The 15,591-nt window shown below is 43.8% G+C and overlaps 2 protein-coding genes across 2 annotated transcripts; one reads left to right on the forward strand and one right to left on the reverse strand.

The window, feature by feature from the left end:
* The first annotated feature begins 9,266 nt into the window (after positions 1-9,266).
* On the forward strand, positions 9,267-9,880 carry Mrpl34 (mitochondrial ribosomal protein L34). Its single transcript, XM_076811789.1, has 2 exons — positions 9,267-9,492; positions 9,574-9,880. Exons 1-2 carry the CDS (start codon positions 9,452-9,454, stop codon positions 9,800-9,802), a joined length of 270 nt encoding a protein of 89 aa, XP_076667904.1. The 5' UTR covers positions 9,267-9,451; the 3' UTR covers positions 9,803-9,880.
* On the reverse strand, positions 9,862-11,407 carry LOC143368741 (mitochondrial mRNA pseudouridine synthase Rpusd3). Its single transcript, XM_076811778.1, has 4 exons — positions 10,971-11,407; positions 10,716-10,887; positions 10,445-10,634; positions 9,862-10,381 (listed from the first exon to the last, which is right to left on the reverse strand). The coding sequence occupies exons 1-4, from the start codon at positions 11,182-11,184 to the stop codon at positions 9,908-9,910; spliced, it is 1,050 nt and encodes a 349-aa protein (XP_076667893.1). The 5' UTR covers positions 11,185-11,407; the 3' UTR covers positions 9,862-9,907.
* Between the last annotated feature and the right edge of the window lie 4,184 nt (positions 11,408-15,591).

Below are 15,591 nucleotides of genomic sequence, written 5' to 3' on the forward strand. Positions count from 1 at the left end.
TATCTACGTACATCTTCGGTGTTTGCTCTTCCTTGGAAACTAGATAGCAGATCGACAGTGGCAGGGAACGAACTAGTTCCTTATCGCGAAAGCTCGAACGCCAGGCAGAAGTGGATCCAGTTATCGGTTAATTTTCACGTAACTTTGCAGCGACCGGTACCCGCGGAGTAGCAGCTCCTAGCGCGAGTAGAGTGCAACGCTTCGCCACAAGGTCCCGGTCGGGCCGATTGCACGCAACAAGTACTCGTCTCAATTGGCGATTATGGCCTCGTAAATTCATTTTCAGACCAAGTTGAACGAACACCGGCGACGCGCAGCTCCCCATCTCCCCTTTCTTTCGCCTCAATCCGCGGCTCCGGAAAGCCCGCAGCCGTCGCTACGATCGGACAATTAAAACGGCCGATCGAACGTTGATTCCCCTCCGCGTCGCTAATAAGCACGAGCTCGCGATTACGAAGCGGCCGCAAGCGGTCGACCGCTTCTTCGTAGCGCTCTCATAGAAGGTTGCCATCTTCGCGGGGACTTTTTCGGGGGCGTATTTTTTCTCGTTCGCTGCCAAGCTTCGAGACTCCTCGCGCTGTCACGATAAACTCGCGCGACCGGCGACTGGTCATCCTCCCGAAGGCCACTTAATAATAGCCCCGTTATCGGTGTGCTGAAAACTGATTAAAATGCGTGCCGGCCAGGATGTCCCATTAACGAATTAGCGCGACACGCTATTCAGATAATGGAACGCTGTTACGATCCTCTTATCTGCCCTCTTCTCCTGCCTCCCGAAATCCACACGCCGCGATTTCGCCCCGAGCAAAGTGTCGAGAGCTGGCGCGCCTGAATCCAGCGCGGGGCACTCGAAACAATCGGGAAGCTGGAAATTCGAGGCGGGCGAACTGAGCCGAGTGTATTACGTACGTAGGTACTCGGTCGCGGATAATAAAGAACGGGATGACCCAGTGACCCCTTCTGCGCGGTGTATATCTCAGTGTATCGCGCATTACCATTTGCATATTAAGGAAAACTGTTAATCGCATGGAAACGCGGCTCGCCTCGGGCAGCATCGCTGCTATCAGCTGTCTGCAACACGTGGCGCGCGGTGTGCGTTTTAAAAAAAAAACCGGCAGACGGTCAGTGTTTACACTGCTTACACTGTTTACGCGTTTATCGAGCGAGCTTAGGCACTCTCGGGGAAAGCTCGCCTCGGCATTTGCCTCTCGCCGTTATCCTCTTGAACGTGCGTGCACGGTGTTGAGCGATGCGCGCGATACCCCGGCATCGAAGCGAATCAATATTCCCTGGACGGCCGGCTACTGCTGCGTCCACTGCGAATGCAACCAAGATTCCGCTATGTAACCAGATATCGGAGCCGTCCCGACGACCGCAATGCATAGTACGTTATCGACGGGCCCTCGGAAGGGACGCTTATTCAAGAAAGCGGTATGGATTACCGCGGCAGCCTCGCGGAGGCGCGAAACCGAAACGTCTTCGCCGAGCCGCGTACACCTCCGCGCCTTCCTCTTGCGAGTCTCTGTATTCGGAGAGATATTCGGCAACACCTTGGTCCTCCCTTTCGGGTATTCACGGTAAGACGATCTCTGCGCAATGGTGGCGGATTGAAAATATACGAAACTTTTAGGAGCTCGGCTTCCATCGCGCGACGATGCGCTAGAGCGCGCAAGAAACTTTCGCGCCAAATATCCAAGTTTGCTCGCGTAACAGGACTTCTCTTTGTTATTCGCTAAGCCAGCTACGTATGTACATTGGACACAGCAGTGAACGCAGAACGGCGCAAGCTTCGCAAACCCCCGAGTGTATTTCGTCTCGCGGTCCATCCTCCTCGATCGGCCCAGGCAGATCGTTGTTAACGACCCGAAGACAAATAGCAGGAAGCGCGGTGGAGAAGTGGATGCAATTTTCGGGCATGTTACCCACCGCGGTCCTTCCCGGTCTCGTTTAAAATCGGCCAGGTCGTGGCGCGTAATCACATCGATCCGCGGCGCGTAACCCGATGCGAGAGGAGGACCGTTGCGTGGGACGCGGGCTTGCACGGCCACTCTCGCTGGGCCCAGGCTCGCGGGACACGGCGGAAAGCGCGCCCTCGATTTTCCAATAAATCTCAATTTAAGGAGGCCCCGGCCGTGCGCGGCGCATAACCGCGCATTTCATTTGCCCGAGCAATTTCGTAATGACGCTGGGAGAACGATGACCGCCCCGGGGACGCGCGTTCCCTTTGCCCGGGTAATGCGTATATGTAGGGCGGCTTTAAGCCGAGGCATTACCGTTCACGAGGAAATAACAGTGATTACGCTGCCCGCGGTATATACTCGCGACGCCTATCACTCTCCGATAGCGAGAACTTAAAAGACACTGCTACGGTGATCGCCTCCTCTTCGCTCCTCTCCATCCACCCCCGTCTTATTCTATTCTTTAACTCTTCGCCTCTTTACTTGCCCCTTTCGTTCGTCAGTAGTGCAATAACGGTGATTCTAACTAGAAATTTAGATTTCCCCCTTCCTCAAAATTCAAAATTGTATTTTCCTCTCCCTCAAAAATCAAAACTCGAATTTGGATTTTCCCCACCCTCAAAATTCAAATTTGTATTTTCCTCTCCCTCAAAAATCGAAACTCGAATTTGGATTCTCCCCTCCCTCAGAACTGAAATTTGGATTTCCCCACTTCAGAACTTAAATTTGAATTTTCCCATGCCTCAAAACTCAAATTTCGATTTCCCCTCCATCAAAACTCAACTTTGGATTTCCGCTCCATCAAAACTCAAATTTGAGTTAGAATCCCCCTTACTATACTACTTTGATCCTGTTAAGTCCTCTGTGACAGTGCAGCATCATAATTAAAAAATAAAAATCGTATAAATTCACTTGATATTTGAAAGATCTATGAGGGTAAATTATGCGTGTTATGGAGTCGTAAATTATTGGAGCAAGGGGAGCGCGACGAGTTTATCTCGATACAGTGTTTCGAGTTAATTCAGCAGCGGAACGACGGCAATCGGAAACACGAAAGGTGGATCGATTCGCGATGAAAAGCAACGAGGGCCGGGGAGGTAGCGACTGTCGGGCCGCGATCGATTAAGCAGTCCGGGTGCCTTCAATTAGTCGGCGGGGGCTAATTAATTTACGACTCGATCGCAATTTACATAATTCGACACGGCGAACGGAACCTCCGGAGTCGGGTGCGCTTTTTGAGGGCTTTATAATAATTACTCGCGCCGCCGGACCCTCTTCCCCCGGTTCGACTCTTCCGCGAATAGAAACCGGCTAATTACAGAATTAAGCGTGCTCGTATCGAGTCGCTCGCGGGATTGAGATTTCCCGCAGCACCGAGCAGGTAGATAAGATCGTATCTAAATTCAAACGTCTTGTCTGGCAGCGTTCTCCGCGAGATCTTTCTCCTTTCCTGCATAGATCCTTCAGCAGGATCTCTCTTGCACGGTTTGGTACAATAACCCCCGATCCTTTCAGCGTACTACTCGAACTCGCGTTCAGAATAGCAGCGACTAATCGCGGAAACAGGTTTAACTACCCCTAAGAGGATTGCATTCATTTTCTGATTAATTGAAACGGAACCAATCGATCAACGGTTGAACGGACGAAGGTCCCAAAGGGCGAGGGGATCCCCGAGCCATCTTTCGCTCGTAAGAACGCGCGTCCAACCGTCTACAAGCCTAGACAATTTCTGCAACGTGATTTCACGGCTGGGGCTCGGATTTCTCTCGCCCTACCCCTTCACGCGGCGAGAGGTCCCAGGTCTAACCGCGGCCACATATCCTTCGGCGACAAAGAATCGTTTCAGAGAAGAAAGCGCGCACCTCCCCGGGTCCTGGCCGCTGGATAAACTCGGGGGGACGTTCCTCGAAGCTCGCGGTGCGCTCAGGTACCCGGAGAATTTTCCTAGAGGAGGGTGACGCCAGTCGACGCGCGTGCAAGGGCATAAAGGGCGGGTCTCGCGACAATGCGCCGTCGTGCACGCATCTTCACGATGCACCGGCCGCATAGAATCTGTAAACGAGCTCGTGTCGAAAAGTTTCGCGGCTCCAACCTTCCCTACAAATATCGCCATTGAAAAACCGCTCGGCGATAGGCACCATCGAGGATTCACGAAATATTTTGCGCGCCCCCCTCGTCCACTGCAAAGATCCCTCTCCGTTTTCTAAAAAAAAAAATATAAAAAAGAAAGATCCCGACACGGGATCAGCACAAAGGGCGGATTTTCCGTATTTTCCATGGAACGGGGGCAGCCACAATGAAGATACGCGGCGTGCCTGAAACGCGACAGACAGGCCGGATGTTACGTCACGCGAACGAGGGCATTAGGAGTTTCTTTTTATTTCCTAAGACCTGGGAGCGTCAGCCCCGGTGAAATCGAAGGCTCGCGCGTTCAATGGGACCGTCCAGAGAAGTCGTCCTTTGAGGAGGAGGAAGGGGATCGAACGGTGCCACTGGTGTAAATAATTGTGACGATTATGTATACATATATGGTGCATCGGTTCTTCATTATATGGAGGGTTCAGAAGACAATCAGTGTAAGTCCATTAGCATTAAAACCGAGATTTACACTGTTTGCCCTCTGAATAAGTTTGCCTTAAACACAGAAGACATCAGAAGACAGCTCCAACTACCCAATAATATAAAAAAAATATTCGAAACAGAAGAAAACCTGAAGAAAGTACTCGACCTTCAGATTATTCTTTACATTTGCTATATTTGTTTGTTGTTGTCTCTATTTTAGTTTAGTTTAGGATCCACGCGGTTAGGCTTCCCAACAGTGTTACCACTGCAGCCTCGCCTTTACTCTTATTGTCTATGCCATCTGTAAATATTCAGGTTTCTTCTTTCTTTGAGTAATAAACTCGACTAATAATAACAAAGCAAAAATTTCTGGGAAATCTCCACTCACACTGATTGGTTTCTGAGCAGTGGCGGATTTAACAGGGCGGCTGATGAGCAGTTTCCGCCTGGGTCCCGTGCCCAGAGGGCCCTCGGGGCCCCATCTCCAAGAAAACGATGTTTAGGAATAGGTATCCAAACGCTGCATTTTTTTTTGTTCGTACTACTACACTTGGTCCGTTTTTAGTAAACTACCTTCTCATTTTCCCGAGGAAATGGGCCTTTTTTCTTAAATCCGCCGCTATTTCTGAGCCCTCCATATAGCCATTGGTATTCCCCGAGATATCTTAACTAAAATTCAATCGCTCAGCATTGATTCCGGACCAATTAGAGGAATTATAGTGACTGCGGCTCCACCTGACTCTTAGTGCATAACGATGCATCACGGGGATGGCATGGATTCGTTATCACCGGCATCAGTGACGGTGGTGCGTCGTCGAGGGATCGAATTACAGGATGATTTCGGTCTTGTAAATCACGCATTGGGTAAGATCGCGCGACTCGATCCGAGGCGGACGCGAGGCCGCCGCTGCGAGAGTCGTAATCGCGGGGCCCGCGGGAGCCAGAAGAATTATTTGACGGGCAAATCGCCGGCGAAAGACGCGGCGCCTTCGTTATCCGTTTCCTTTTTCTTTCCTCTCCTTTTCGTGCGAACCGTCGCGGAAAGATACGAGCGCGGGGCCGATCGATAAGTATAGCGGCCGATACGCTCTCGCATTCAATCGATGGACGATTGAGCGCAATTCTATGGGATGGGAGTGGCGCGGCGAGGAGCTCTTTCCGAACGGAAAAGGCGCATCCTGTGCCCTGTCAACTCGCAGTTGACAATGTACCGGGTCCACGAATCGGCTGCGAGGACGCTCACCCGCACCCACGCATTATTTGGCGATCACGCGTTCACGAGGCCCGTCGCGTTGCGGGCTCCTGAGGCGAACGGTGACTCATTCGGACCCAGAGGCTCCTGCGCCGCTGGAAATCCATTGCGAAGCGAACCAATCTGAACCTTGGCTCGTGGGACACAGTGGGGGTTGTAAGTCGCAAGTAACCAGGGCCAGGGCAAGTAACTAGCTCCTCCATCGCTCTGGGTAAAAATAATTTTTGCCGCTCTGTAGGTATATTTAATCGCTAGCTCACCCGTTACTCGGTTTCACCTGGGAATTATTTACGATGTTTGCAAAATAAAAAAGTCTAAAGAAAAACGGTCTATCGTCTAATCTAGGACGTGTATTCAAAATTTCATTGAGATCCGTTCAGCCGTTTAGGCGTGAAAGAGGGACAAACAAGAAAAACAACGTTTCACTTTTATAAAGATATTAGTGGGGATCAGTAGGGGAGACCGGGGCTAGTTGACTAATTTTTATAAATAGACCATTCGTATTTTGTTGACTTGTTGCACACCGAAAGTTTGCAAACTTCGTTAGGTATAGAGGCTTAATTTTTTTAATTGTTTTAATTAAGTCTAGGTTGTAGTTTTTAGTATATTTAGAGTAGTGAGACGAATAAGTCAACAAACCCCGGCTGTGGGGTTTTTATTGATTTTAATTTTCTTTCCCTACCAATTGGTAGAATGCACGGCTCGTGCTCCTCTAGATCGAGCCCTGCGAGCAACTTGGTCCGATGAATCGATGACACTGCGGTACCCTTCAGTCTTGACCTTGGCGGTCGAGAAACCTCCCCTTCGCCAATGTTTCTTGAGAAGGCCTATGGACGTCCTACGACACTTACCACCGGCGACATATTCTCACGGTGACTTTTACTTTTACAGGTACAGATGGAGGCAGACCTTGGTCTAGAATCGAAGTGGAACTGATTGTGAGCCGAGAGCCCTAGCTGAACTGGGAATTGGAACTTAACTGATCGGGAGATTGTCCACGGGCTCTTAAGCGATCTGGAAGCAGCGGCGAGGATGACGCGGAGCTTCCTTTTTCAAAGAAGAGGAACGGTAGAAACTGGTGGAACATTGGCATGTGTTTGGAACATTTTACAGTATAAAAAAAAGAGATTGCCATTTTTATATTTGCTTTAAGTATCCTATATATAAATCTATATCCTTTCCTTCTTCAATTCGCGGTACAGTGGCTCGCATTAATATTCGGACACTTTTTAAAATCGCATAACTTTTTTAGAATTCGTCCAAACCACTTGAGTTTTTTTCAGAAGCTAGAAGGATTAGTCTGCTAACTGACGCGTTTCGTCGTTTTGAAAAAAAATGTATTTGGTTGGAATAGCGAAAAGAATAGTAAAGGTCGATTTTTAAACTTCTTTTTGTGAGCTTGTAATGAAAATTCCCGAAATCAGCGATTCTCGATTCTGCGATCTTTAAACGTTTGTAGCTCGGAGCAACGTTAACCGATTTTCATGAAATTTTAGGCTACAACTTACAACTCCTACAACTTACTGCAATCTACAAACGGTTGTTTTTTAATTTTCATTACAAGCTCACAAAAAAAAAGTTTAAAAATCAACCTTTACTATTCTTTTCGCTATTCCGACCAAATAAATTTTTTTTCAAAACGACCAAATACGTCATTTAGCAAACTAATCCTTCTAGCTTCTGAAAAAAACTCAAGTCGCTTGGACCAATTCTAAAAATGTTATGCGATTTTAAAAAGTGTCCGAATGTTAATGCGAGTCACTGTAAGTGACTGCCGATGTCAGCCCGTCTGCCGATGTTCCTCCAGTTTACGGTAATGGTATTCGTGGCATTCGTCGGGCGGATTTCGAGGCGATCGTTTCGTCCAGCGCCGTGTGTACACGTTCCACATGACGTGCGAACGGGGTCGCATCGCTTCAATTAGTAGCGACACGATAAGCACAGAGTGTTCCACCGCCGGGGTAGGCCCCGTCTCGCCTCGGTCGTTCCACCTACAACGCACCGCAAGCGTTCCCTTCGCGGTTGCGAGTCGGCTAAAATAGCAGCCCGTTCGTTCCCGGCCGACGAATCTCCACGATTCTGCGGCTGAGTTTTCAATCCCGTCACGGATTCGTACGTGTCGCGATGGTAATCGAGGAACAAGGCGCGGATTCATAATCGTGTAGGCACGCCATGTGCCAACGAGGTCGCGTGAATTCGATTAGGAGTACCGCGGGGATCGACCTGGGCGTGGGGTAGGTCGGCGCCACGGGGTGCATCCGTTGAAAGGGAGGGATGAGGAAGGGGCCGGTGGAGAAGACCAGGGTGGCGCGAGCAGAAGAAGGGAGCGGTTTTTAATGCTGCGCGCTGGACCTTACGGGCGTAAATAGGACACGATGCATGCGCGCCCGTGACGTGATTGAGATGAATCGTTTCTCGATAGCCGCGGCGTGCCTCGATGCGCGAACGGTTATTAGAAACATTTTGTTCGTGGAACCGCCGAGGCCGGTAATCCCGCTTGTCTGGTTTCGGGGCCACAATGACGCTAATGCCAATAAACGATAGCAGCGGCCGGGACAACCGACACGATTTGTCGCGCGGCGAGCTCTTAACGATCGCCCTTGTCGGCCGATTGTTATGTTGCGCGCCTCGGATCCTTGGGGGAACGGGAAGAAAGGGATGATTCTGCTTTGACCTGCTCACGATGATAGTTGGAACTCGGGGGCTTGGCGTGGCTGGAGTTTAGCTGCGAAGCCTCTTACCCTCGCCGATTGGATTCTACCAGGATTATTCTGCTCTGTAACTAGTGTTCCTGATTTCTCGATATTTTTTGCTTCTCGAGAAATCAGAAACTCGCATCTTCTCGGGAATTCTCGAGAAATTGAAAAAAATATTACAAGATTTATATTTTTTTAATAATGTTGATAATATTTATCAAAAACACAAGACACCTTTTACTAATTTTCATTCCTGTCTAATTTGCACAAACCTTGTATAAATGAAAAAAAAAACAGATATTAAGTATAATTGATATATTTATTTATTTAATACAAAATTTGTGCAAAATGAAACATTACTTTTTTTTTAATTAAAAATTGTTTCTCATCTGTTTCTTATTTCGTGATAAAATCTGTAGAGAAGCTGTAGAAAACTTTCTTTCGTTTTGAGTGGATGTTGACTTAATCCTGTGTAGCATATCCAAAAGTTATGGTAAATTGGGTGTCCTTCCAGTGGACTAAAAAGTATGAAATTCCTTTGTCAAAGTCCAGAATTTATCGTCTTCTTGGTTGATACTAATTTCTTGCAGGCTTTCTGCGATTGCTATCTTTAGCCTGACTTTAAAAGAGTCCGTGATATAAATTAAATTGCTCGAGTCTAATATCTCTGATATCCTAATATCTTAAAGAAAAGAAATTCAAATCAAATATTAAAAGATCCCTCCTCAACTTCCGGTGTATAGAGCCCCCCTAGCCGCGCAACAGAACTGTTACATAAAATTTACATTGTACCTCTTGTAGTTAAAGAGCTATCACCGAAATACCAACTCTGAATAACCCGGTGGTCGTTCGTGAAAGTTTCGTCGGCAGCGGTAGATAGAGCTATTGCGTTCTGGATAGCTTTGCGTGCTAACAAACACTGGCTTTTGAAAATCTTCTTTTCGCGCAGAATCGTGGAAAACAACTGTTAAAGTCGCCACAACATGCTGGGCACATTACTGTCTAATGCATATCAAGCACTCCCGTACGTAATTATTCTACAACACTTTGATTCGAAGTAATGCCGCGCGTACGTTTCTTGGAAAAGGTTAAGTTTGTTTTGCAGACGCCTCGTGTCGATGGGCCAAGCGTGCTCGTCGATTGTCGGCTCGCCGGCGATAGCGAATCAATGGAGCCTCACTTTTAGCAGGACAAAAATTAGATATCATTTCCCGCACCCAAACGAGCGTCGTCGTATTAAACGCCATGGTTGGCTCACAAGAATGTCCACGCTGAGCGGCAGAAAGATTCTCATGCGAAGAATACTCAAGGGCAGACACGTGCTCAGCCATTAAATACACTGGCTTAATTATCGTTGATTCCCCGTTAATGCTATGTACAAATAAAAGACGCATTGGTTCATTGAAAATTTATTCGTATTATGTACAGTCTCGTCTATTTTACATCAAACACTTGAATTCGAGTTGCTTGCAAGTCCAATCGAAAGGAGGTATTAAAGGAGCCTCGACTATCAGATCCTTGCCCTTTCCTAGGAAAGACGGCAGAGCTACCGATCTCAAATGGATGTGAACTGGAATAATATGCTGCTGAACCGATCGTACATTCAACAAGTCTATGATCTGCTTGTCCAGTTTTGCTGGCAATTTGGTGCTCTCCTGAAATGGATCGACCTGTACATAAGCCTGCCCTACTTTCTGAATCCGCGACGCGTACAGATTATCTCCCAGGATCGGGGAATAGAGGAACGTAGATGCAAAGAGCCTAAGCGCGTGCCACTTTTGGGTAGACGATCTTATTTGAACCAGGGAACATAAATTAAGAGTAGAGTTGGACAGCACGTTGAATTCGACGTTCAAAATTTTCATCTCCCCTCTCTTTATCGCGTTGTTGTACCATGACGTTGCAATAACTGGCTGAAAATGATTTGCAAACAGTCAAGATAGCGTATAGGATTAATTACCGAGTAAGGAAATTACCGTTCTGTATTTGTAACAATTACTCGATACTAGTTTCATCGCCAACTGCTCTTTGCCCTTTAACGTCCTCGGAACCCTCGTCGTAATCACCCAATAGGTCTTTGTAAAATTATTACCACGGTGCAGCGCGGTTTCTACAGCTTTCTCGACTTTGGGATCCGCCGCTAAAAGTGTGACACCAGTCATATATCTGGTCCCAGAATTAGTTTATGCATTTACATGAATGAAAAAGGATTCGTCGACGATTTGTGCGCAATAAAATTCTACTTACTTTTCTGGTTTCCTAACTACAGTTAATTCTGAATACTTTAACTGCGCAGCAATATGTGGTAAAGCATCCTGCAACGCGTAGTCCACAGCGTTTGGTATGTGATGAAGCTGTTTGTGTACTACTGTGCGTGCTTCACCTATGCCATACGGTTTGTTTATTACTACTAAACCATCTGCGAAAGAAATATTGATGTAACGTTGTAAGATCGATTTTAAAGAGACAACATACGAGTAACTACTTGTTGTATATTGTCACCTTGATTGTAAATGACATTATTTACAAGAGCAGTGGAAAATTCTGTTATCGATTTCCACGGATGCATGTCTTTGAAGGGATGCCTTTCCTTTCCCGAATTTTTAAGCGCAACGCTTTCCGCGTAAGCTCTTTTAAGCTTTGTTGTGCACAGTGAAGTTATCGCGGATGCACACGTGCGTGTAACTACTCCAAATTTCATTGTTAATATCTGCATCGTTTGCTACGTAATGTTCACCTTTCTATCGTAGATTTATTCAGAAATGCGCTCGCGAAGTGACAATGCACGTAACAAGTTTTCGGAAATATCTAAAACATTTTCAACCGCATTAGGTTAAGCGGTAGACAGCGGTAGACGCGACAGTCGTATGTGTATGTACACAGAACGATGCATGAAGCATGAAGATGAGAGATGAATTGTATAGGAACATTTCAGACAATAATTGTAATTGCATAATGACTTGTAATTACTTTGTAAGGGAACTATATAACGCCTCAGTCCGTAAATAAATGAACTGATAAACAGTGTACTTTTTCTTATAACTATACCTTTTCTACTGAATCAAATTATCACGGAAAATTAATGAATTATCAATCGTCTAAAATTAATTAACGCGGTTTTATAAGAGTTGCATCTCGCGATACAATCATCTGGGGTCTATAAGGTAAACGTAGAAAATTCATTGCTAAACCTTTCATTCACGCTAAACCTTTATTTATTCATTTATTTGCAATCGGAGACCATAGGATTCTTCTGTGAACACTAGAAATTTTTTGGCAATCAATACTGATAAGAAAATTGTTTATTTATTGCTCGAAGAAGCTTTTTGAAAATTTGACAGCGGGGTAAAACAGGATACCTATCATAAAAATTTGACGCTGCGCGCCATCTATCGGAACGTGACCAAAAGTGGCGCCCCCAATTGAAAAAAAATCTAATTTCTTCCCATGTAATAAAAAGCAACTTTGCCAGGCTGTATCTTTGTTCCAAGTGCAGATAGAACAAAATCGTAGAGGAAAATTTTGCACTGTTTAATAAACTCTATCATCCTGCGCAGTTACTTTTTTCGTAGGTGCGGCGGTACACTTGAAAACTGCATTTGAACTCATTTTTTAAATGGAACCATACAATTTTGTTTACATGAATTTATTCCTTGCGTTATTCTGCGTATAAAAAGTATAAGGTAAGATAGTCGAAAACTCAATAGGTATTCTGAATTTCAGCTTCGAAGGCATCCTCGATTCTCTCTCCGAAGACTTTACTTAGTGCCACCTCTTTCGACATCATGTTCTCCTACTACATAGCCCAATTTTGTGCATTCTGAAAAGTTTTGCCAGATTTTGGCCCTGGTATCAGGAGAACATGAAGCGAAGAGAGGTATTCTGAATTTCAGCTTCGAAGGCATCCTCGATTCTCTCTCCGAAGACTTTACTTAGTGCCACCTCTTTCGACATCATGTTCTCCTGTTACAAAGCCCAATTTTGTGCATTCTGAAAATTTTTGCCAGATTTTGGCCCAGGTATCAGGAGAACATGAAGCGAAAAGAGGTATTCTGAATTTCAGCTTCGAAGGCATCCTCGATTCTCTCTCCGAAGACGTTACTTAGTGCCACCTCTTTCGACATCATGTTCTCCTGTTACAAAGCCCAATTTTGTGCATTCTGAAAATTTTTGCCAGATTTTGGCCCAGGTATCAGGAGAACATGAAGCGAAAAGAGGTATTCTGAATTTCAGCTTCGAAGGCATCCTCGATTCTCTCTCCGAAGACGTTACTTAGTGCCACCTCTTTTGACGGCATGTTCTCCTGTTACAAAGCCCAATTTTGTGCATTCTGGAAATTTTTGCCAGATTTTGGCCAATATATCAGGAGAACATGAAGTGGAAAGAGGTATACTAAAAGGTATAGCCGGTTAAGATGGTAAAATGTGTCCTTGAACCGAATTCGACTCACGATGAATCATTTGAAAGCTTATTAAAAAAGAAACATTTGTGGCAATTTTCAACTTCGTATCTCCACCAGGACGGTAGTAAAGGGCAAAAATAGGAAATCAGGTTTTTGTTGAATTTCTCCTATACTAGGGGATGAAAAATTTTGAAAAAAATCAGAGACATTTCTGTTTTCGTGGCACATATTAGAGAATTGTTTCAGATTTTTCAATTGAAAAACCAAGCCGTGAAAACTAAAAAACGCCAAAAAATGCTGAAAAATGCCGATTATGTATCGAAGCAGGCTTGGCACTACAATTATATTTTTACTGAAAGTACGTATGATTGTTACTATTGTCCTGAATTTTTTTCAGATTTTTCAATTGAAAAACCAAGCTGTGAAAAATAAAAAACGCCCAAAAATGCTGAAAAATGCCGATTGTGTATCGAAGCAGGCTTGGCACTACAATTATATTTTTACTGTAAGTACGTATGATTGTTACTATTGTCCTGAATTTTTTTCAGATTTTTAAATTGAAAAACCAAGCTGTGAAAAATAAAAAACGCCCAAAAATGCTGAAAAATGCCGATTGTGTATCGAAGCAGGCTTGGCACTATAATTATATTTTTACTGTAAGTACGTATGATTGTTACTATTGTCCTGAATTTTTTTCAGATTTTTAAATTGAAAAACCAAGCTGTGAAAAATAAAACACGCCCAAAAATGCTGAAAAATGCCGATTATGTATCGAAGCAGGCTTGGCACTATAATTATATTTTTACTGTAAGTACGTATGATTGTTACTATTGTCCTGAATTTTTTTCAGATTTTTAAATTGAAAAACCAAGCTGTGAAAAATAAAAAACGCCCAAAAATGCTGAAAAATGCCGATTGTGTATCGAAGCAGGCTTGGCACTATAATTATATTTTTACTGTAAGTACGTATGATTGTTACTATTGTCCTGAATTTTTTTCAGATTTTTAAATTGAAAAACCAAGCTGTGAAAAATAAAAAACGCCCAAAAATGCTGAAAAATGCCGATTGTGTATCGAAGCAGGCTTGGCACTATAATTATATTTTTACTGTAAGTACGTATGATTGTTACTATTGTCCTGAATTTTTTTCAGATTTTTAAATTGAAAAACCAAGCTGTGAAAAATAAAACACGCCCAAAAATGCTGAAAAATGCCGATTATGTATCGAAGCAGGCTTGGCACTATAATTATATCTTTACTGTAAGTACGTATGATTGTTACTATTGTCCTGAATTTTTTTCAGATTTTTAAATTGAAAAACCAAGCTGTGAAAAATAAAACACGCCCAAAAATGCTGAAAAATGCCGATTATGTATCGAAGCAGGCTTGGCACTATAATTATATCTTTACTGTAAGTACGTATGATTGTTACTATTGTCCTGAATTTTTTTCAGATTTTTAAATAGAAAAACCAAGCTGTGAAAAATAAAAAACGCCCAAAAATGCTGAAAAATGCCGATTGTGTATCGAAGCAGGCTTGGCACTATAATTATATTTTTACTGTAAGTACGTATGATTGTTACTATTGTCCTGAATTTTTTTCAGATTTTTAAATTGAAAAACCAAGCTGTGAAAAATAAAACACGCCCAAAAATGCTGAAAAATGCCGATTATGTATCGAAGCAGGCTTGGCACTATAATTATATTTTTACTGTAAGTACGTATGATTGTTACTATTGTCCTGAATTTTTTTCAGATTTTTAAATTGAAAAACCAAGCTGTGAAAAATAAAAAACGCCCAAAAATGCTGAAAAATGCCGATTGTGTATCGAAGCAGGCTTGGCACTATAATTATATTTTTACTGTAAGTACGTATGATTGTTATTATTGTCCTGATTTTTTTTCAGATTTTTAAATTGAAAAACCAAGCCGTAAAAAATAAAAAACGCCAAAAAATGCTGAAAAATGCTGATTGTGCATCGAAGCATGCTTGGCACTATAATTATATTTTTACTGAAAGTACGTATGATTGTTACTATTGTCCTGAATTTTTTTCAGATTTTTCAATTGAAAAACCAAGCTGTGAAAACTAAAAAACGCCAAAAAATGCTGAAAAATGCCAATTATGTATCGAAGCAGGCTTGGCACTATAATTATATTTTTACTGAAAGTACGTATGATTGTTACTATTGTCCTGAATTTTTTTCAGATTTTTCAATTCGGTGCGCCGCAGTTAAAAAAATTAAAAACCGATTTTTTCGTCGTTTTTTCCGTGTCAGAGTAACTTATACGTCGAATTGCTTCATGAAATAAGTGTTTTATGCGATCTTCAATGTTTATGCGTACAGCAAAACATCATAGGAATTAAAGAAATTGAAAAAAACCGAATCATTTGAAACTGTTATGCCCCTGACATTACTTTGACACGGAAAAAACGACGAAAAAATCGGTTTTTAATTTTTTTAACTGCGGCGCAACAAATTGAAAAATCTGAAAAAAATTCAGGACAATAGACAGTGGTTTAAACTGGTTTTGATTAGGAAATTCTGAAATGTTAATAGGAACACATGATGTAGGAGGAGGTGGCTCGCAAGAGCTGAGCGAGAGAGAGAGGGGGGTAGTGCGTGCAATAAGGACAGAGATAGGCGCGGCGTGCTAGAGAGAGAGCACTGTATGTGTGATAAGGATAGATATATTTTTCGTGCCACCAACTCTGGTTAT

Source organism: Andrena cerasifolii, chromosome 5 (assembly GCF_050908995.1).
Source record: "Andrena cerasifolii isolate SP2316 chromosome 5, iyAndCera1_principal, whole genome shotgun sequence".
NCBI classification, from domain to species: Eukaryota; Metazoa; Arthropoda; class Insecta; order Hymenoptera; family Andrenidae; genus Andrena; species Andrena cerasifolii.

Excerpts from the sequence above, each read along its gene's own strand:
- Mrpl34 (XM_076811789.1), top strand. The coding sequence starts at position 9,452 with ATGCTGGGCACATTACTGTCTAATGCATATCAAGCACTCCC. Across the intron at positions 9,493-9,573 it reads AATGCATATCAAGCACTCCC|ACGCCTCGTGTCGATGGGCC; the intron begins GTACGTAATTAT and ends TTTGTTTTGCAG.
- LOC143368741 (XM_076811778.1), bottom strand. The coding sequence starts at position 11,184 with ATGCAGATATTAACAATGAAATTTGGAGTAGTTACACGCACGTGTGCA. Across the intron at positions 10,888-10,970 it reads TAATGTCATTTACAATCAAG|ATGGTTTAGTAGTAATAAAC; the intron begins GTGACAATATAC and ends TTTCTTTCGCAG. Across the intron at positions 10,382-10,444 it reads ATTGTTACAAATACAGAACG|CCAGTTATTGCAACGTCATG; the intron begins GTAATTTCCTTA and ends AATCATTTTCAG.